This window comes from Dermacentor variabilis, chromosome 3 (assembly GCF_050947875.1).
Source record: "Dermacentor variabilis isolate Ectoservices chromosome 3, ASM5094787v1, whole genome shotgun sequence".
Taxonomy (NCBI): Eukaryota; Metazoa; Arthropoda; class Arachnida; order Ixodida; family Ixodidae; genus Dermacentor; species Dermacentor variabilis.
In genome coordinates this window covers 93,022,331-93,043,543 of record NC_134570.1, presented here as the reverse complement: position 1 = coordinate 93,043,543, position 21,213 = coordinate 93,022,331, and the positions used below count along the sequence as shown (strand labels likewise).

The 21,213-nt window shown below is 48.4% G+C and overlaps 1 protein-coding gene across 6 annotated transcripts in view; it reads right to left on the bottom strand.

The window, feature by feature from the left end:
• The window catches only part of LOC142576051 (pleckstrin homology domain-containing family G member 5-like), a 747,630-nt gene that overhangs the window by 176,312 nt on the left and 550,105 nt on the right, over positions 1-21,213 (bottom strand). For all 6 annotated transcript variants that reach the window (XM_075685967.1, XM_075685968.1, XM_075685969.1 and 3 more), the window contains one exon: positions 18,419-18,652. In XM_075685967.1, coding sequence (XP_075542082.1) covers positions 18,419-18,652 — 234 coding nt within the window. The remainder of the gene's footprint in view (positions 1-18,418; positions 18,653-21,213) is intronic.

The window sequence follows — 21,213 nt, the reverse complement described above, 5'->3', positions numbered from 1 at the left end:
GAGTGAAAGTCCCTTTCATCGAGAGAGAAATGACGCACAGAAGGGCAGGGAAGTTAACCAGAGGTAGTTCCTGTTGGCTACCCTGCACAGGGATCGGGGGGTGAGGGGGAGTGTTAAGGGTGATAAACGCTCTACGGGGAAGTATGGAGAATGAGAAGAGAAGCAACTAATAGAAGAGGCCAGCTGCAGAAAATACCTCGAAGTGCCGTCAGAGGGCTTTCGCGATCGATGCTGTACACACCGGTCCCCACAGCATTGGCCAAGTCTCCGCGATGGGTGTGTGTGCCAGTGGGTCACAAGCGGTACGGAATCGTTAAACGTGTTTAGATGCGCGTCGTTCTTCTTCGGTGTCTCATTACCACTCATCGGCATTCTTCCTTCGACAAACATATCACACGTCGCCTTCGTGACCCCGTGACGTCGCTGCGACGGCATCTCACGCTGTGCATACGCCTGATTTGATGTTTGCATTTCGGCATAGCGTGCGAGTGATGCTGCGCATCAACACAAAACACTGCGTTTTATTAAAATTGTTACCTGTGCGACGCATAAATAGATGCATTAATTGCACGCAATACACACACCGTTGCACTGGTCGAAAATAAATACAATTATACGCAGTACGTTTAGTTGTGCAGAATTTTAATTAAGCACCTCGTTAAAGATTCGCTTCACATCGGTTCAGAACATGTCAGTTGGATCTTAGCTTTTTTTTTCTTCCCTCCATATTCAACATTTGCAGGCGAACCCAGTGATGTATACTAACACATCTGTTGCCGTCAACAAATTTCTGTGACTAGCTAGCGCCATGACTGTCGCGCTACGTCAGACAAGAGCCAAATGAGCTATATATTGAGCCTATAAATGTGCAGGTCAACGATTTAAAGTATTTGATAACTCGGAGGTCGATTTCACAAAGATTTAATCGGCAAAGCCCAGTTAGCAGCCCACTCATGGCATGGTTGCGTCGTACGTAAGCCGTCCGTTAAAAGGAGATTATCCCAGTTTTGACACTGTAACGGCGAACAATTAACTGAATTTTAAATGAAGCATCGAGTAAGTTAGGCAACTTCGGCTGCCCAGGAGATAGTCATTCGAAATCTTGTGATTTACCCGACTACGTCACTATCGCATCGTCAATGTTTTTCGTGTGCTAAGCAATACAATGAGCCACGACACAGATTCGGTTGTGGGGTGGGACGCAGAATAACAGAAGTGCTAGACAGTATCACGTGACTTGGACGCATTGCTGTTAGTGAAGTAGTCGACCGCGAGGTGGAGCCTTTGCCTGGCAGCAGCATGAGTTCCTGTGTACGGATTCATAATGAAGCACCGTAGTGGCGGCGGCGTACGTTTTCGCACTCCTTGAGTAGTCATGTTCGTCAGTGCCCGGCCGCCTGGTGATGACATTGTTTTTAGTTTTTTACTTCTAGCTGATGATCGTTTCTGCCAAACCGTGTGCCAGTACGAATGACTCGTAATAATCGTAGACAGCCGATATTCAGAGCGATGGCAGCACGCTAGCTGGTAGAACGGTCCTGCGAACTGATTGCATCAGCTGGTTCAAGGTCTTCTGGCACCAATAGGCGCAGAAGTATGCGGTCGACCTGCTTGCTTGCAGGGCCTCTGCAGTGCCGCATGCCGGATGGGCGACTGTCAGGAAATCTCTTTAAAGAGTTACAAAACCGTTCCCCCACCTCTCTTCACCTTCAAAAAGAAAAAAGAAAAGAAAACACAAATTTCCAGCTGCAAAAACGAAAGACTTCTAGCTGTATCCAATCGAAAGACTGACAGCAACAGGCGCATGCTATATGCCACGATCGGCCTGCACGCGAAGCTGAAGAGACATGTTTCACACAGCACGGGCAAGCTTTCTGGTACCCATACTTCATCCTGAGAAACAAATAGAGGAACAGAAACATATTCGCGCTTACAGCCCCGCTCTTTTTCGACGGCAGTGCCCGCTTCTATGTTCAGAAAACTAAAGTGGCTTACGTGGAGTATAGCTATTGTGTCGCTCTTTCACCGAATGCACTGGAATTTACTTTGTATATACATTGAAGATGTTTTGCCTGAAGCGAGCGTGTGTGTTATGCTGGTATAAAGGTGAAAAATGCGCTGCTTGTACTGGTTGGCTCGTTGCATATGGAACGAGGCGGAACACGGCATCGGTGAAACACCTTCAACGGCGCTGCGACGCGCAGAACGAGGGCGTCCACAGTCAAGACGACGACGGGCGCATCGCATACACGACGGGCGCCAGCCGCTGCCGTCTCGTCTGCTTCTCTCGAGTCTCGAAAAGCAGACGACAGCGGCGGCTTCGATTCTCGAAGGCCACGCGCACACACCGGCTGGCGACCGTCTCAGCGCAGGCGTCGAAAGCCGAAATAGATGGCCCTCCGTCCGCGAAACGGCTCCCGCGGAGATTGTTTATGCTAAAAAGCTCCCCGAGCGCGGCGTCTGTTATACAGCGCGTCTATTTTGTTTACCTCGGGAAAAGCCTTTCCCGGAATCTTGTATAGCTGATGCAGCCGGCTGTCACGCTAGCCGAATCCCGCGGCCTTTTGCTTCGGCGGTGTTGCACCAGCGCGTCGTGAACGGAAAGGATATCGCTGCGACAAAGAGTGTATACACGAGACGTGCATTACATTAGCGACGCAATCTATACAAGCCCACGCGAGAGGCGTCAAGAGGCACTGGGCACCGCGCGAGCAACGCAGCGACATTCTGATACAGTTGTCTCTCACAACATCACCACACTCACTCGAAGCGCTGCGGATCGTCAGCCTGAGAGCGTATACTTTACCGGAGGCCCGTTACTGATGGGATACTCGCACGTATCAACTTTCTCCCGTAGAAAAAAATCTAGGCGAGTTTTGTACGCGCCGTTTTTTGGACGCTGCAACGCGAAACGTTCTAAAAACAGCCAGCAACAAGAGACATAAAAAAGCAGACTGTGCTCAGAATCACGCGTGGTAAGCCTGCGTTTGATTAGGCTAGATACGTTTAGACTAGGTATGCCGAATGCAGAGCTGGCTAAATTTCAGTCCATCTCCAGCGCTTCAGCCTCAGTCAGAGAAAAACTGCACCTGCACGCCCAACTCTCCGCACAAGCTGCGCTTCTCTGCGCGAAGGTATAACTAACTAACTAACTAACTAACTAACTAACTAACTAACTAACTAACTAACTAACTAACTAACTAACTAACTAACTAACTAACTAACTAACTAACTAACTAACTAACTAACTAACTAACTAACTAACTAACTAACTAACTAACTATAGAGAAGACACAAAAACCTATTCAAGATAATCAGTAAGCGCCAAACGCAATGAAATTAGCTCCTCCGACAACGAAAGCACCGGTCAGAAGGAGGTGAGGGCAAAGGGAGAGAGAGGGTGCAGAGAGGGCATTTCCGTAATCTACGCAGTGGCTTCATACGTATAGATCGCTGCTGCCACGTAGCTGCCGCCACGGGGACAAAATCGCGCGCGGCGCCTGGAGTTCTTTGGCGCGGCGCGTGTAGAAGCTAGGATGCCGCACCCCGCCTCCCCCGTCGTGACACGAGACAAAACTTCTCAGAGTTACCGCCGCAAAGAACGAACAGGAGAGAGCGGCAGCAAGAGAGCACAAGCCAACAGAAAGCGAGAACGTCATAGAACACGCGCACGCGCAAGTTTGGTAGACGCGCGTGTGACAGTCCGACGCGAAACTCCATTTTCGTCAAGCGCGCGCCTGACCCGCCGTTTCTTTCTCCTCCGGCTCGCTTCTGCGGTAAAATAAAAAAAAAAAGAAACGCAGTCCTGCGACAGAGCGAATGAGAACGATTTGTTTATTCCCTCGGCGTACATACTGTACAGCCGCGGGACGCCCTCGCTCGGGGTATTGCGAACGTCCGAGAGCTGACAGCGCGTCAGCGTCGCAGACGCGGACCGAAGGAAGCAGCTGCTGTTTGCCACTGTCGCGTCATCTTGTTGTTCTTGCACGCCGCCGCGCTTCAGGCACGTTTCCACACCACGGCTGCCGTATAGCTGCTTTCGCAGCGTCGTTTCCCAGCAGCAAACTCGAGTGCGCGCACGTCGCGCCATCGTCGCGACAGCAAAAACCGCGGGCGTTTCGCAGCAACGGGACCACGTTATACGACGTCTCGGACGCACCAAAACGAAAACGGACCGGCGTTTGTGTTTGTACGTCGTTGCCAACGCTGTAGAGGGAGGAAAACACGCTGTTTACCGCCGGGGAAGTAAACGAAACTCCGGGAAGCGCGCGCGTGCCCGAGGACAGGGGGAACCGCACGCGCTGCCGGCCTGTCACTTCCGAGTGTGGCCGCGCCGGGCTCGCACGCCTGTCGCGGACCCCCCGCTTTGTGCTCGAAAGCCGGTATACGACATTCGTATGGCATCCGGTCTCGTCTAAAGTACGTTTCTTCTCGCAGAGCCGGAAAAAAAGAAAGGACGAGACCACGCTCCGTGCAATTATGCCTGTGAATAGCAATATCGCTTCGCCCTGCGTATATAAAACCTCTCTTCCTCCTGCTGCTCATTGTACCCTCTCTCTCTCTCTCTCTCTCTCTCTCTCTCTCTCTCTCTCTCTCTCTCGTTCAGTTCCTTGGCATAACCTAAATGAGAAGGTGAAGAACTACGTGTGCGGCCTGCTTATGTGCCCGCGTTCGCATCAGCTTCTAGTGCGCGAGCGCGAGTGTGTGTTTGTGCACCTGCGGGAGCGTCTGTGCGCTTTCTGACTACAGAAAATGACGCCGGTGTCCGCGGCCATGACTTGATTTCGCGTTTCGAACGCGACACCTGGCTGTGCATGCTTACAGAAACAAGAGCGGCTGTACGTGTTTCCGCCACAATCCGTATCAGTTTGTGTAGCTGTCACTTGGACCAAGCATCTCCTACTGCACGGATAGGAGATGCACGAACGTTTCCCCCCCAGCTCGAGCGCATAAGAGCTCCCTGTCGCTATGTTATACTGGTGAGATGACAAAAAAAAAAGAAAAAGAAAAAAGAAAACAAGAAACGCGCCAACCTAATAAGTCAGATGCACAGCTACATGAACAGAAGGGCAGGTAAGATTGCGGCGAAGGAAATAGCAAGAACAGAGTCAGACTATCACTGTGACCGCCCGGGACAAGTAGCGCGTAAGGCCCATTCCCCTGGCAGTCAGTGGAACAGAAGACCAATGCGGTATTATTGGAAATGAAGAGCCAGATAAGGCAGCTCGGACGTCAAATCAAGAAGACCACTGCGTGCCCGTTCCTCTCTCAAGGTCCGACGCCGTGACACAGCTTCGCATTCTAGCCGGCACAGCGTCGTTAGCCGAGTGGAATAGCGCACGTACAAGGCGCGCTAGACTGCACAGACTAAACCACCTTCGCTGCATCTCAGACCTCCGGCCGGATTGCACCGACGCGAAGCGTCTCTTCTGTGTCAGTTGTGGTTGCAAGTTGCCTTCGTGAAAACTTATTCAGCACTAATTGGAATGGCTGACAGTCTTGCGTGTGATGTCTGCGGATGCGAAGAGAACATTGACAACTTATTGTGCCGCTGTCCTGAATTCGAAACACAACTACAATCTCTTTCAGATGCATTCAGGAAACTATATGATCGTCCTCTGAGTGAGCAGACGATACCAGAACACCGTCCTCACTGATCATCGGCTGAGAAGGCATCGAAGGCACTTTTACGCTTTCTGAGAACGTCTGGTTTGTATGAGCGCCTTTGACTTTGTAGTACTGTCCGTTCACGTCTCACCCCCCCCCCCCCCTCTCTCTCTCTCTCTCTCTCTCTCTCTTCCCCTTCTCCCTTTCCCCGGCGTAGGGTAGCCAACCGGACTCTTGACTGGCTAACATCCCTGGCTTCCTTATATATATATATGGGAGGGAACGGCTGATTAATTTTCCAGAACAATTGATGTCCTTGCTTCCTGTGATGAAGTAAAGGAAATAAAAAGTGTCGCGCACTGTTTTGCTGCCGCGTAACATAATTTTCACTGCCAATGCTTCTGCAGTAATTGTTATTTGACTATCGATCAGGTGTTTCTAATACAAGCGATACGTATCACGTGAACGCGTGCCTGTCGGGTTGCCCGTTGATCACGCACAGCGGTCTGGCAAGAGGGTTTCAGCTTGCACGGCAAAGACCACTTTCGCACGGGAATTGTCGGCAATGCCCTTACTGCGCGCTGCCCATTGACATCGTAACCTCATGCTCCCGAACCGTTCTGCTGTGAGATCAGAAGGTAGTCCTGATTACCAGATCGCCTCGGGTCTCCGGCGTTCTCTCCGACGCTCGGTCATATCACACTGAATGCGCGAAATCGTCTACTGCATCCTGCATGCACGGCAGCGGTGCAGTTGCCAACGCTACCTTCCGCGCACGCCAAGGAGTAAATGCCATCCTAACCCTCATTCTAAAGCGCCATCTCCACGCATTCACGGTCTGCGACATAAGCCACGACCGATCGTCTCAAGCGATACATACGTCACGCAGAAACGCATGGATGTAGACGGCGACCTAGCGAGGGCCGCCTACAGATTCAACCCCATCCGAAGTGAAAAATCAGAAGTATTTACTAGAGGTGACTTTGGTCAGAGAGCACTCCGAATTCTAACGGGAGAGAGTCTGTACGGGGTTGCCTGTACGGGTTACGAGCAAATTTCTTAGCTTGGACAGGGACCGGTGCAGGGAGAAGTAATAACAATCAACACGCACACATTCACGAGAACATTTTCAATCATGGAAATATATCCTGCTAACAATTATCACGATCAACCTCGGTTAAGTGTTGTCTCAACTCGTACAGCAGCGGATATAGCTGGCCAAAGGCCTATGCACTCTACACAGTGACCTCAAGGCGACGAAGGCGGGCTTAGTGAGAATGGTCAGCTCGTTGGGCGAATAAATGAGACCCCTTATGCCGATTGGAGACGTCGGAAATGAAGCGATACGTAACTGCCAAGACACTGCTAAATCATTATGAACAAACGCACCGACGCCTAAGCTTTCTTCTAGCTTCATCTTGGTTGCCTTAGCGACGGGACTCGAAATCTGTCGCGAATGATTCTGCTTGCGGACTCACGCGCACGCAACTCGCTCGCCCCACTGGACGTCAAGGCAGACAGAAGCGCGGTGGCAATAAAACCTCGGCAGTGTGTGTACTAGTAAAAGATCGAAAGTGTCAATGGGGCGTCAAGAGCGCCGGCACATGCAAGTGGTCGGCCTCGTGGCACGAGTATATGTCAACAGTCGAGAAAAAGGCAAGCCGGAAGACGTCGAAATGTATTCAAGCACAGCTATACGGCCGTCCACTTTGGCGCCCCGTCCTCCTCCCTATTTTACGACGCACTCTGCGCGGGCATATATATCAAGAGCCAAGCCCTTCTTTTGCTTTCCCGGCGGCAGGCTACATATTGCCAATGTCGGCTTACTTTTCGCGACGCCCCCATCTCCTCTTTAACCCTCTCTCCCCACGCGACCCTCGCCGAAATGTCCGCGTCAGGAATCCTACCGGACACTCGGCCGTGAGGTTAAACGGCTGCGCTTCCCCCCCCCCCCTTTCCACCTTCTCGCCCTCTCTTCGGTTTCCATCATAAACAGTCCAGTCGGCCGGGGTGGCTCCAAGCGTCTACGGCCGCCAGCACGACGACGGCTGCGGACCTTGGTCGCGAGTCTCTGGCGAAACAGTGTTTCAAGACGTCGCGAAGGTTGCGCAAACTCGCGAATGACGGATAGACGGGCGGGCGGCCGTCGCGCACGCCCGCAGGTCGTGGTTTTCGTCGCCCACTTGCTTGACTGCGTCGGCACGCTGGGTGGCAGTCCCTTAAATCACGCGGCCGCGCGTATATATCCATCTCGCTCGCTCAATCGCGCAAACCCCGAGCGAGGGTTTACGTATGCGCCGCGCCGTTGAAAGGATGCGCAGCTCGGCGGAACAGATCGGTGCAAACCCATAAATCTCCAGACTGGGTTCTTTCTTTCATTTTCTCGCTTTCTTTTCTTTTTTTACGTTTACAACGAAGGCGACCAGAAGCGCTCGAAAACAATGTGACAGTCTTCACAGTTTTCTGACACACACACACACACACACACACACACACACACACACACACACACACACACACACACACACACACACACACACACACACACACACACACACACACACACACACACACACAACAAAAAAAAAACATATCGCTCACAAAGTCTATGGTTTAGCTCAGTGTGGGGAAGGTCACGGGTAATGTGTAGGCAAATTTTGAATTGTGTGCGTGTGAATTAGTGTTCAAAAGAAAATTGTTAAACCCTAGTTTTCCAGCCTGTTTATAGAAGCGTTATATGAAACGCTTACCTTTTCTTTTTTTTTTTTCACGCGGAAGGACTATAAACGGCAGAGACCTCATATTTAAAGACAGTGAGCACCGCTCTATGGGTGACGTCCACGGCAAGTTTGAAATGTCTAGCGCAGTTATGCGCTCTTAAAATATTTACTGAGTACTCGTGTCTTCCCAATTAATTTTTATACTTCATATATGCCATGCAGTTGCCATCTCTCGGTCTCCCTGCTGAACTATGCGAGACACGTTTTTTTATATTTCGTTGATGTAAGAAGCATGCTGTGAGTGCATGAATGAAAAGTTTTCGTAGCTTAACTACGGTCTTTGTGAAATCTTACTTATTTGAGCGTTCCACGGAGTTTCATACTGCCTTTAACCGCAATGTCACCTAAAATCATAAAATAACTGTACAAGACACCAAATTCCGATTGGATGAGTACAGGGACAATATTGGGTGTTATGGGTAGTGAAATATTCACGTTCCTGACCCAAATAAAACCATTGTGAATAATTATTCTTTTCCATATTCTGATGGGTCATACGAGTTTCATTGTTGGTTTCTGCCGTGTCCTCAGTGAAATAAACAAGTGGCCTTCTCTGTGTTTGGTGGAAAAAAAAGAATAACGTTATGGGCAATGGACAGGCAAAGTTCGAAGTGTGCTGATTATTTAAGAAATTTGCAATTAACTACTCATTCAAGTGCATGGTCCGGAGCGTTATTTAGTGTGCTTTGCGAGCGAGGCAATATTTAGCCCGATGTCATGGATTAACTATAGATGCCACCAAGATCACATCTAGGGAACGCGGGGGGGGGGGGGCACTATGGAAAACCTGTGTGCCAAATTAAATTCATGTGGTGCAAATGGAGCTTTTCTGCAAAAAGAAAAAAAATATCGTTTATCAAATGCTCGCAAGAGTTATATCGCCACATTTCACGCTATGTTTCTCAGTCTCCCGGGGAAACTTCGTTACACGAAGTTCATATTTGACAAATATAAGGGGCACATTGTGGATTGTGCGCAAATGCGAAATTCGAAGCTTCGGTGGGTAATCATGAAATGCGCAATAAATTACGTATTTAGGCACTTCTAAGAATATGTTTGAGTTTTTCTAGCACCACGAAATTTAGCGCGCAGCTCTGGCACAATTACAAACGCCACCAAGATCAAGTTTAGCGAAAAAATGGGTTTATATCAATGGCAAATTTCTGTGAGTAGTTACATGCGTGGAGATTAAATTCTGCCCTCACGAAAAAAATTGTTAATCAACTGTCTCAAAGTGTCATACTGCCGTTATTCGCAATGTTTCTCGCAGTCATGAAATAACTGCACAAGTTCAAATTTTAATATTCAGTCAACGCAGGGGAAATGTTTATTGAGTTGTTAAACTTTCATGGTGCTGGCTTAATTGGAAGTGCCGTAAATAATTACATAGCCCTCTTTCTTTTCCTACTTTCATGTGCCACACAATGTTCGTAGTAGGTTTCTCCGGTGCCTTCCTCGAACTAAAATTTTGGGGCACGTTATAAGTAACGTGCAGGCAAAGTTCAAAGTGCGTGGGTTATTTGCAGCCTTTGGAATAAATTACGTATGCAAACGCTCCAGAGCAGTATCAGTGTATTTTACGAGGCGGCGCGAAATTGGGCACGCTGCCCTGGCATGAGAACAAATGCCACCGAGATTAAAGTTCACTAGACTGGGCTGATCACTATACAACAAATTTCTCTACGAAGTTGAATGTCTGCAGATCCGATGCCGTTCTCGCGAAAAAAATTCCTTAAGCAAGTGTTAGAGAGCGTCACGGTGCCTTTACCAGCTACGTTTGCAAATGTCCTGAAAGAACTCTGCGTGACACGAAGTTTACATTCAGTAGAAATGGGGGCCGTGTGAAGCGTAATGTATCTCGAAACTATAAAGCTTCTGCGTGAATCAGCAACGCTACAAATAATTATTGATTAATTGTTTTATCGGTTTTTTTTTCATTCGTTATGTGCGCTTTTCCCAGTGTTCTCGGTGAACTAAAAGAGGTATCCCGTTGTATGTTTGGTGACTGTAAGGAAGAGATAATTGGTTATGTGCAGTATCTTCAATTGTGCGAGTCAATTGCGTCCTTTGCAATAAATTACGTTAATGAGCGCTTCGGACCGTTATGAGTTTTGTGGGGTATTACTGCAGAGCGTAGCGAGTTAATGGCCGTATTGCCGTTCTTTTGGCGAAGTGAAACGTGTGTGAATGAGTTAGCTGCTTTTGTGAAAATTCCTCAACAAAACGTTACATAACGTCACATAACAATTCCCTATCAAAAACATTATATGTCGCCAAGGTTACGAAACAACGATTCATCTATGGGCAACATTGTAAAGTTTTTGATATAGTTACAGTCAACCGACATTCTTGTTGAAACTGCACGAAAGAAACAGCTTCGCTGGAAATTGGGTTGTGATCTGTAAGGCCGCAGAAGCCTGCTGCATTGTTTTTGAGCCTCCTGTGGCGAAATTGTCAATTTTCCGTTTAGAAAAAGTTTATTACTACATTAACTATTAAACTACAATAACAGTACAATGTACAGTACCCTAGGTACATGACCTGGAGGTTGCAAGTCCGATGAACTGTAAATCCCACAACAATCACAAAACAGCTGTAAAGTATGACTTATACAGACTTACATAATAAATAAAAACACATACAATGATGTGTCACAAACATGAAGACGTGTACAAGGAATGTTTGACAGATGGGATTACATATGTACATCGTATGTTTTAGCGACAACCACAGAAATGAGTCACGATTATGAACGTTGACATAAACAGGTCGCAAAGTATACGCTCGAGCTTGCATGTCGAACACGATATGCAAGCTGGCGATGCTAGAAAGGAAGATTTCCTTGATAAGAAATTTTTATGGGCAATAATTTGCTATAGCAGGTGAGAAACTTGAGCGGCATTAATAAATAAAAAAAATTAAAAAAGAACTTTTTTACCTGCGTTGCATTGCTAACACGCTAACATTCCCTCACGGGAAATTATTTACCGATACTGTTCTGCGAAAAGTAATCGAAACAAAAATAGCGCCTTATGAGCTGTGAATTTTTCTATTTCTTTCTGATAACGCACCTTCTATGGCGCCATCGGTCTCGCGCTAGGTGGGAAGGAGGCTTCTATTTCTGCATCGCAGTACTATACAACCGTGGGTACCGCACGAAAACGATAGATACAGCAGAGTCAGTGCATTTCGAACTTGTAAGCGGCACGGATGCTCGTCTTCAAACCTACGCAGTTGCAACGGAAGAATCGGAAAGCGAACCGAAAGCGGAAGGATGGCTCCCTCCAGCCATCGTACCCCTATCATGCGGCGTCGCCATCTACAATCTCAGAGCTCTGTGTGCACTTACAGGACAAAAGACGAACGCAGACTACGATGCACACGATAGAACAGCGTGGAGGCTACAGAGAATGGGAGAATATCAAGAAAAAAAAAAAAAAAGAACTCGAGACGAATGGCTTCGCCGCTTTGCGCAGATGTACAACGGGGAAGCAAGAACAAGAGAATCGAGTTAGGTGGGGAAGCATCCCGACAGTGAGTAATAACTCTCACTCGAAACCGGGGACCTTCTTAGCATTTCGAGCGAGAGATAACCCCGTCAATATTCCTGCCGCTGCTGCTACTATCGTACATGCTTAGCAAGCGGCGACATCAGCGTCAGTTGGCGATAGTATACCATACTCTAACAGAGATTGATTCGCGAGGCCTGAATCGCTACCGAATGTGAGCCGTGGACCGACTATTACACGACGCGCTGCCGTTCCGAAACAAATGACAGTGCAGCGCATTGCATTTAGATCTTTCTGTTTCTTTTGTGCTACGGGAAAGTACTGGTTTTAGCGCGGTAAATCTTCCGATGGACAAGCCGAGCTGTATGGAGAGCGCTGTTGTCGAAATTACGCCCCTTGTTACGCGAGGTTTTCGATTTTTTTTCTCTGTGTAATGAACACTGTCTTGCCTTAACCGCGTTTCCGTTTTTCAGAAAAGCCGCTCGCCTGGGAATGGCACTGAAAAATGTATCGTGCATTTTAGGACAGGATAGCGTCTCGGTAACCAGAACGTGTACGTATATACAGATAACTACAAGAGACAAATAGCCATCTCGTCCATACCTAACTAAGAGCCATTGCCTTATGTTGTCCGTTGTGAGCAAGGGACACGAGGAGTACCGAAACGTCCAATTTTCGTCTTTTTATTTTTGAATTTTGGCCAGCGCTTGTTTAAACTTAATAGATAGATAGATAGATAGATAGATAGATAGATAGATAGATAGATAGATAGATAGATAGATAGATAGATAGATAGATATAGATAGATAGATATAGATAGATAGATAGATAGATAGATAGATAGATAGATAGATAGATAGATAGATAGATAGATAGATAGATAGATAGATAGATAGATAGATTAAAACAGAGAATTAAGCGCTGCGTTAAGTTGCGTTGTGCGCAGTTCGGGCTAGGCCTTCACCGGCTCCGAGGGCATTTGGTCGCGAATAACTGTTCGACCTTCTCGTCACAGAAAGGTCGACCTTTGAGCAGTGTGCACAAAACGGCTGCTTTCCATCCGCCATGGAGACATGATGAAACTAGACGTGACGTCGCGTGGTTTAGCCAGCCTTCAAGCACTCGCCCTGCAGGGCCGCCCACTTGCGCTCATTTGTTTCTGTTTTCCGTATTTTTCAAATCTGCGCTCTCACCTTCCGTGTCCCGGCGACGTCAAAGGCGTCACGGCGGGAACGAACGCTAACCTTGCGCGTTGGACAACCTGAGAGTTTCGTGACTGTTTTAACACTGCCGGAGCGGCCATGCCACGCCCGTCTCAACGGCGCGCGTCAAGACGCCGCTTTAGTTTAGCGCCAGCTGCCGCTGCTGCTGCTGCTGCTGCTGCTGTGCACGAAACGCGCGCAAGGGCTGCGTGGCCCCCACTATTACATTCTTGGTCAGACCAGTTTTAATGGTGCGTCAAATATCGAGAATTTTTCGTTGTTTTGTTTTCTTGATTGGATGGATGGTACTGAAGTACTAAAGCGTCAAACAGACGACACAAGAAGAGACACGGACCAGCGCTCGTCCGCGTTTCTTCTTGTGTCGTCTGTTTGGCGCTTTAGTACTTCAGTAACATGCACCAACTAGACCAACAAAAAGTTCTGCTGGATGGATGGATGCAAGCAGTGTCCTTTTTGGAACGGGGCGGAGGGTTGCGCCACCAAGCTTTAGAGCGTTCCTCAGCGCCATCTGGTGCGGCGTTGCAGAAGCTTGACAAAGTTACGCAGTCACCGCCTTAACGCTTGACAATTTTGAAAACTGCGAAGGTCAGGAAAAAAAAACGTTTCTTGAGGGATCATGCCATGTAGCCTCCGTCCGAGAAGTTCCCTTGTCGTCGCGACTCCTTTCCAGACCTCTATATAGTTGGAGGAGCTCTCATTCTATTATTTGGTTCGTGCTTATACTTTTAGATTTTACAGCAGCTTCCATGCAATATTTTACGTGCAAAGTGCGAGTGAACGTGTCGCAAGAATGCTCGCAAAATTACGCATCTTTAATACCGGCCGTGAAAAAAAAATCTTTTTTTTCTCTAGAAACCATTGGCGATGATTGTCGATGCTAGCAAATGGCCGAATGTTTATGGAAAGCATTTTGCCTTCGTTAAGGAATTATGCTCACGGAGTATGTTTGTTGCTTTTAAGCAGAGTTTGTTCTTTCACTAGGCATACTTCATTAGATAACAGAGCCGCTAACCTCGGTGATAGCAGAGATGGAAAACAGGTGCGTCTCAAATGCTTAACCGTGGTGATAGCCTTCGGAAACGAACGCGGCCCGCAACAGGGTCACGCGAGAGGATGCACCATTTGCATCCGCGTGTCTGTATAGCAGGTGTGAAATACCGACCTCCAACTATACAACCGACTACGAAAAACGGAAAGAAGAGCCAAAGAAAGCTGTTCGCTTTATAACGGCACCCATTACCGCTCACCGGAGAGAACGAGAGAGAGAGGTATATAAGTAAGGCAGGGACGTTAACCAGTCACGAGTCTGGTTGGTTACCCTACGCTGGGGAAAGGGAGAAGGGGAAGAGAGATAAGGGAGAGAGGGGGCATACTGATGTGCACGGACAGTCATTGTGTCAAAGCCGCACGCACAAGCCAGATGCTCTCAGAAAGCGCAAAAGTGCCTTCTTTAACTGCCTTCTGAGCTGATGATCGGTGGGGACGGTGCTCTAGTATTTCTCTTCACTCAGAGGACGATCATCTAATTTGCTCAATGTGTTGGACAGAGATTGTCTTTGTGCTTGAAATTGAGGACAGTGGCAAAATAAGTGGTCAGTGTTCCCCTCGCATCCGCAAACATCGCATGCAGGACTATCAGCCATTCAAATTAGTATTGAGTAAGCTTTCGTGAAGGCAACTGCCAGCCACAACCGACACAGAAGAGACGCTTCGCGTCGGCGCAGTCCGGCCGGAGGTCTGAGTTGCAGTGAAGGGTTTAGTCTGTGCGGTCTTGTCGCGCATAACGTACATTATACGTCGAGGAACAAGCACGGCACGGGGTGGTTACAAGATTAGGAGGCGGCCGCGGCGCCGTTGAATATATCGGAGGGTGACGCGTGCTGGCATTTCTTTTTTCGTGACATTCCGGCATGCGCGCATCATCTGCTAAGGTGATATTTAAGCGAGCGGCACAAAGAAAATTGACAACACTGCAGCTTTGCTACGACTGCTTGACTAGTGTACATGCAACTCTTAGCAGTTTTCCTTGCAGCTAACCTTCAACGGGCTAATGGCGTTCGCATACGAAAAACCGTAGGCGTAGACGCTGAAGCCCTCTTAAAATTTTCTAATTTGACAGCATGGGCGGGAGAAATGGCGATCACCTATATAAACGATGTCTAACGCTCTTTGCCGCCGGCGCGGCACACCACGTTGCCTCCAGCTCTCTTCAGCCTTGTAATTTTTTTTTTCTTTTTCTGTCGTACCACCCCAAGGACCCGCTTTATTGTCGTCGTTAATAAGTTCAAAAGGGCTCGGCTCCGAGGCGTGGGCTCCTTCTTTCTTTGTTATTCTTTTTTTGTTCTCCCAGTCGCTGTTACACTTCGAGCACTGCGCGCACTTAGCGACGAGTACACGCCTGCGGCGCCATTAAGGAAATTGGATTTCGCTTAGAGCCGTTCTCGGGTCAGACGTACGTTGCCGAAAGCTTTCCGTCACATCTTCCGGATGGCAGGGCAAAAAAAAAAAAAAAAAAAAGAAGAAGGAAAGAAATGCCTCGGCGACGTTCGAATTCCCCACACTACACGACTAGAAACTTCCGATATTTGCACATCAGTCCCCTCCCCTTCTCTTTTCTTGAGCTGGAAGTCTAGACGTCCGGCATGCGGGCGGATCTTTATTCGTATTGAGTGAGTACATGCGCGCGCCGCGTTAGACTTTTATATCTTTTCGCAGCTTTATTAAGACAAATTTTTCAGTTTTTAGCGACCGCCTGTATTGTATGCTTCTATTTTTTTTAATCCTTCTCTCTCTCACCTATCGCATCCCCTTGCGCCAGGGTAGCCAACCGGAGATAATCTCTGGTTAACCTCCGTGTCTTTCCTTTGCATTTCTCTCTCTATTCATGTGCGTACAGGGGCGCAAGCAAAGCGATACGTCGATAAGATATACCGCGTGCGTCATGGAGGGTGGCTCAGTGTCAATGAGCACGACGTCACGGTTCGGATTCTGGGCCGAAGCTGCCACATAATGACGGGGTGTATATGTGTGTGCGTAAGTTCGTGCGTGTTTACCAGTGCTGTACTCACGCAGGGAAACGCGTAGTCAATTTAGGCCTAACTAACGCGGATTCTTTCTGTTTCCACTGTCTCCAGTATACGTGCGACATCGGCGTTACTTTCTCTCCTGTGCTTAGATCCGAGTCCGTGTCGCCTTAATAACCGCTTCCACGTCCGTATACAGCGGCGTGACTTAATTGGCACCCTCGAGTAACCTCACATATGCGGTGGTTTCCGTGAGTGTACAGAGTATACGTGCCTGACTTGCGGGTGCGTACGTGTGCTCATGGCATGTGTCCGTGCGTGCGTGCGTGCGTATTTTTGCACGCGTCCATCTCCTGTGAGCATGCGTGTGTGCTCAGTTCGTTTGCACGTGCATGCGTGGGATGCTCGTGTACCATTGTTATACTCTGTACTCTGTTATACCGTCGGCTGCACTGATGTATACTATTGGTACTCGAACGAACCGTCGCCCCCCCCCGCCACCCCCCCCCCCCCCCGTAGTGCTTGTAATAATAAACACACATTCAAACAGCGACTACGATGCCGAATGTGAGAACGCGCGAGCTGCTAAATATGCACGTAGCATAGAGTAGCCCTAAAGAAAGCGCGAACTAATCGTCATATTAATTGCTCGTCGTTTGCGTCAGAACGAGGCGGAAGTTGTTTAGCCATGAAGCTGTACGTATACAGCGGCGCACATGTATTCTCCGAACCTTGCCTCGCTAACGCAGTCAGCTGGCATTGCTTCACTCCCTCCGCGGGTATCTATATAGGCGCTCGGCGGTCTATCTATGCTATACTGATCCCTTCGGCCTATACTCAATTTTCGCGGCACGCGAGGTCATAACGACCAAGCCGTTTGCAGAAAGCTCGGCTAAATCCGTCCTCTTTTTTCAAAACGCCGCGCGCGCTCTGCATGTTCTCCAAGCGCCCCGACGAACGCTCGACGAAGGATTTACGCTGAATTCGCGTCCTCGGCGTGTTTGTGTAGGGCTTATAGTTGTGTCTTTCTGACGCGTTCAACAACACGCGAATTAGTTTTTTTTTAAAAGTTTCCCGTGCTCTATTTACGACAGCGAGCCTGCACACGCGCACGTCGCGCAGGCGCGTGCACTTGACTGCAGTTGGCGTTAAAGCATTCACAGAGTTGCGCAAATGTTACACGCACTCGCCCGCACGTGCAAAAGCGAAACGGGCACGAAGCGGGAATATACCGATGCGGCAGGCGGCGCTTGTCGCATTCATCCGCTTTTCGTCCCAGTTAGTTCTACCGAAAGAAAATCTACCTTGGAACTATTCACTCCGCGACTGCCGGATGGCCAGCATCTGTTGTTGTCAAGAGAACCCTATCAGGAAAACTCCCTGGACATGCACACATTTAAACGTCGTTTCGCATGGTACATAAGGTTTTGTAACGTCGCGCGATTCCATTGTCTCACCAACTCTACGCAGTGCAGCGAAGGGTACACATCCCGGCTGGTGCCAAGTAAATGGGCGAGACGGCCGACTCGCATGTTTCGGAAAACGGTGGAAAGCCTGTTATCTCCGTACACGCGCTGCTCATTCCTTCCTTGACACTTCCATTAAGCCGGCGTTACTCCGAAGGTGTATAGTGTGCGAGCATTTATTTGGTGCTCCCTTCGGATTGACCTTTGGTAGGCTAAGGTAATCTAATCTCTCTTGATGTGAAAGGGAGAGTCACCATCACTTGAATGTAGCACGCAGCTATATATATATATATATATATATATATATATATATATATATATATATATATATATATATATATATATATATATAAAGAGAGAGAGAAGGAAAGCCTGGGTGTTTAACTAGACTTTGTCCAGTTTGCTACCCTGCAAAATGGTAAGGGCGAGGGGGAGCAACCACACAGGCGCACTAACGATGTCCAGCGTTTCTATAGTGGAACAGCCAAGGCGAGCCTCTAGCCTTCGGGTACTCTGGAAGACATCGTGTATATATTTCTGGGCTCATGAGCTGCGATGTCGAGCTGTCGGGACGTTTGCTTCGGTGCTAAACGTGTCGCACGAAGCTTTGTAGGTTCCTGCTGCTCCCGAGTGGACGATAATTTCTCCCTGCCGAGCACCTTTCTCCAACTTGCGGATTTCCGCAGCACCGACCTCGCCCACCCCTTTCAACGTAAGGCAGACGACACCGTCGCAACCACTGCAGCGTCACGTCTACAGATCGGCCGCAGCGCAAGCAAACAAAAGCGAAGGTGCGGCAGGAGGACTGACCCGTGAGGTGTGCCGCAGCCTGCTCCTCTGCGGCGGCGCGTCCTCGGGCACCGAGAGGCGGTCGGGCGACGGGGGCGGCTGGTGCGAGGGCGACGACTGGGACGGCTGCGACTGCAGCGACTGCGGCTGACCGGAGGCGTCCGACGGGCTGCTGCCTCCGCTCGGCTCGTCGTCGCGACGGCTCATGCCGCCTTCCAGGCAGTCGATCTGCGTCAGGCTCTTGCTCCGGTGAGCCTGCACCACGGAGGAAGAGAGCGAGGGGTGAGCCACCACGCGGAAGGCTAGGTAAGTATAGGAAACAACCACAGCGAGCGAACGGCTGTAGGAGAACTTGCCGATAATTCGGGCTATACAGTAAAGGCCGTTTTTTTTTTAAAGTTATTATCTAGTGCAGTGACTCCATCACTGCTCCGCACAAGTTTATTAGATAGATAGATAGATAGATAGATAGATAGATAGATAGATAGATAGATAGATAGATAGATAGATAGATAGATAGATAGATAGATAGATAGATAGATAGATAGATAGATAGATAGATAGATTAAAATTATTTAACGCATGATAGATGCCTCTGTGTGCACTGTCATAAATCTAGCACGCTATATAAGGCCACAAGCGTGATACATCAAATGACGCTCTCATATATAGTACACACGCAAACAACATGTACGAGCACAAAGAATAATAATTAAGTAACGAGAGTGGCTGGTCTAGGCCAGTGTGTCAGAGGAATTCTAACAGCTGCTTAGTTGCGCGCAAAGCGCTACCCCGCAATCATCCTATGTTAAACTACACGGTGCAGCTGAAAGGAAATGAATGAATGGTTGAATGAATAAAAGTTTATTTGAAACGGCTCTTCGAAAAAAAGTTGCTAGCTAAAGACACGTGAGGTCATAACACACTTCTAAAGAGAACTCGCTGGAATCGAAGTATATAGTTTTTTACTCGCACATCGCTTTTTCGTGGCAAACGTGTTCACCTTTACATGTTGATAGCTGCCGTAACAGCAATGAAACAAGTTAAACTGCAAAAGTCTCCTCTTGATTTCTTGTTCGCTTGCTAAACTTATTGACTGACTGATTGATTTACCTCAAGGACTTCTGCCGAAAAGCGCCGAAAGGAAGTATTTTTTGATAGGACGCTCTTGTGGGTGGCCCCACAAGACTGTCCTATCAAAAAATCTCATATGACACGTATGCCACATATCCAATAATCTCGTATCATCATATGAGAACACATATGAAACATATGTGTTCTCATATGATGATACGAGATTATTGGATATGTGGCATACGTGTCATGCGAGATTTTTTTTGGCCGCTGTATGTTTACTTTGATAAGAGTCAGTACACTGGACCACTCTAAAAACCAGGCTTGTTGCACGCCAGGACAAGCAAGGGAATATGACCTCAGAGAAAATCGAAGCGACAAGAAACAAGATTTTTTAAAACCAGTATTGCGATAATAGGCAACCGTTTTTCAAGCGAACTGCTTTTCAACAGAGGGGACAAGTATGCAATTAGCGGCGGCTTTGCGCCCTCTTGCGAACGGCACATGTTCACGGTGTCGAGCAGTCATAGCTCTCGACTTGGCCGCGGGAGAAACACGAAGCCTATTATAAATGACCTCGCCAGCACCAGCTGTCGCCGCTTTTAATGTGTCGGGGCGGTCGTTATATTGGCGTCATTCACTGTATACATCGAAACGGCAACGTTTAAAGAAAACAAAGAAATAGTTGGGCGTAGACGTATACGTATACAGCGCCTGCGTTGCGTTTTGTTGTTTGTGGCATATAATTTCACGATCACTTCTTAAAAGTTATACAATCACTAACGTAAAACTCGTTTTCTTCGTGCTGTTAGAAACGAACTGCTCGTTAAGCTGTTTGTCACTGAGCTATCGCGTTGCACATAGAGTTTTGCTCGCAGACAAGTGTTGGTAGCGGAAGAATACAACGACAACGAGGAAGGCAATGGAAAAAGAATATATAGAACAAGATATCAATGAAAGGTAACCTGATGCAGGCGCCGATGACGCGCCGTGATCCGCACAAGCCCGCTCAACCTTGAAATATCGGCAAAGCGGCAAAACACTGCGGCTGCATTTGCCTTTGGGTTCAACAAAAACTGCAACGCCGGCTGTAAGGCTAAATGGAGGCAACCTTCGCCTTTACTGTCTTGGTCCCCTTTTTCCGCAGCACTTCTGCGGTACCCTTTGCGCGATATAATGTAAAACCAACAAGCCCGACAGCCTTACTATTGTAAACCTCGTTTCGTTCTTCACACGACCGCAGAACTCACCCGACCAACGTCTTATGCCAGGGTAACTTCATCTTCTCAATAAGCGACACCTACGGAGACGTCCATGTCGTATACGACACAGCACGCGTGGCCTGCCTACACCCTATAGGAAGGGCGCAAAACGTGCTCCCAACGACACAGACCCCCCCCCCCCCCCCCCCTCCTCCTCCATCTACTTTACGACGACTCCCGATGGCCCCGCACAGCCAGAGCGCGGCTCCATCGTGCACTACTGCCGTCCCATAACAGCTGTCGACGCTTCAGGTATAAGTACACTTTCACTAAGGAGCCCACACGTTTATAAGCGTCCGTAAGGAGAGGGCCAATGGGTTTCAGGTCGAATGGTGCCCGTTTACGTGATGGCCGGCCGACGGTTTACGACAGAGTTTGGATAGTGCGAAAGAAAGTAAGATAAAATAAATACAACGGGAGAGACATATATCGAGCGTGGATATCGTGACATTCGAAACACGTGGTGCCCGGGCACGTCAA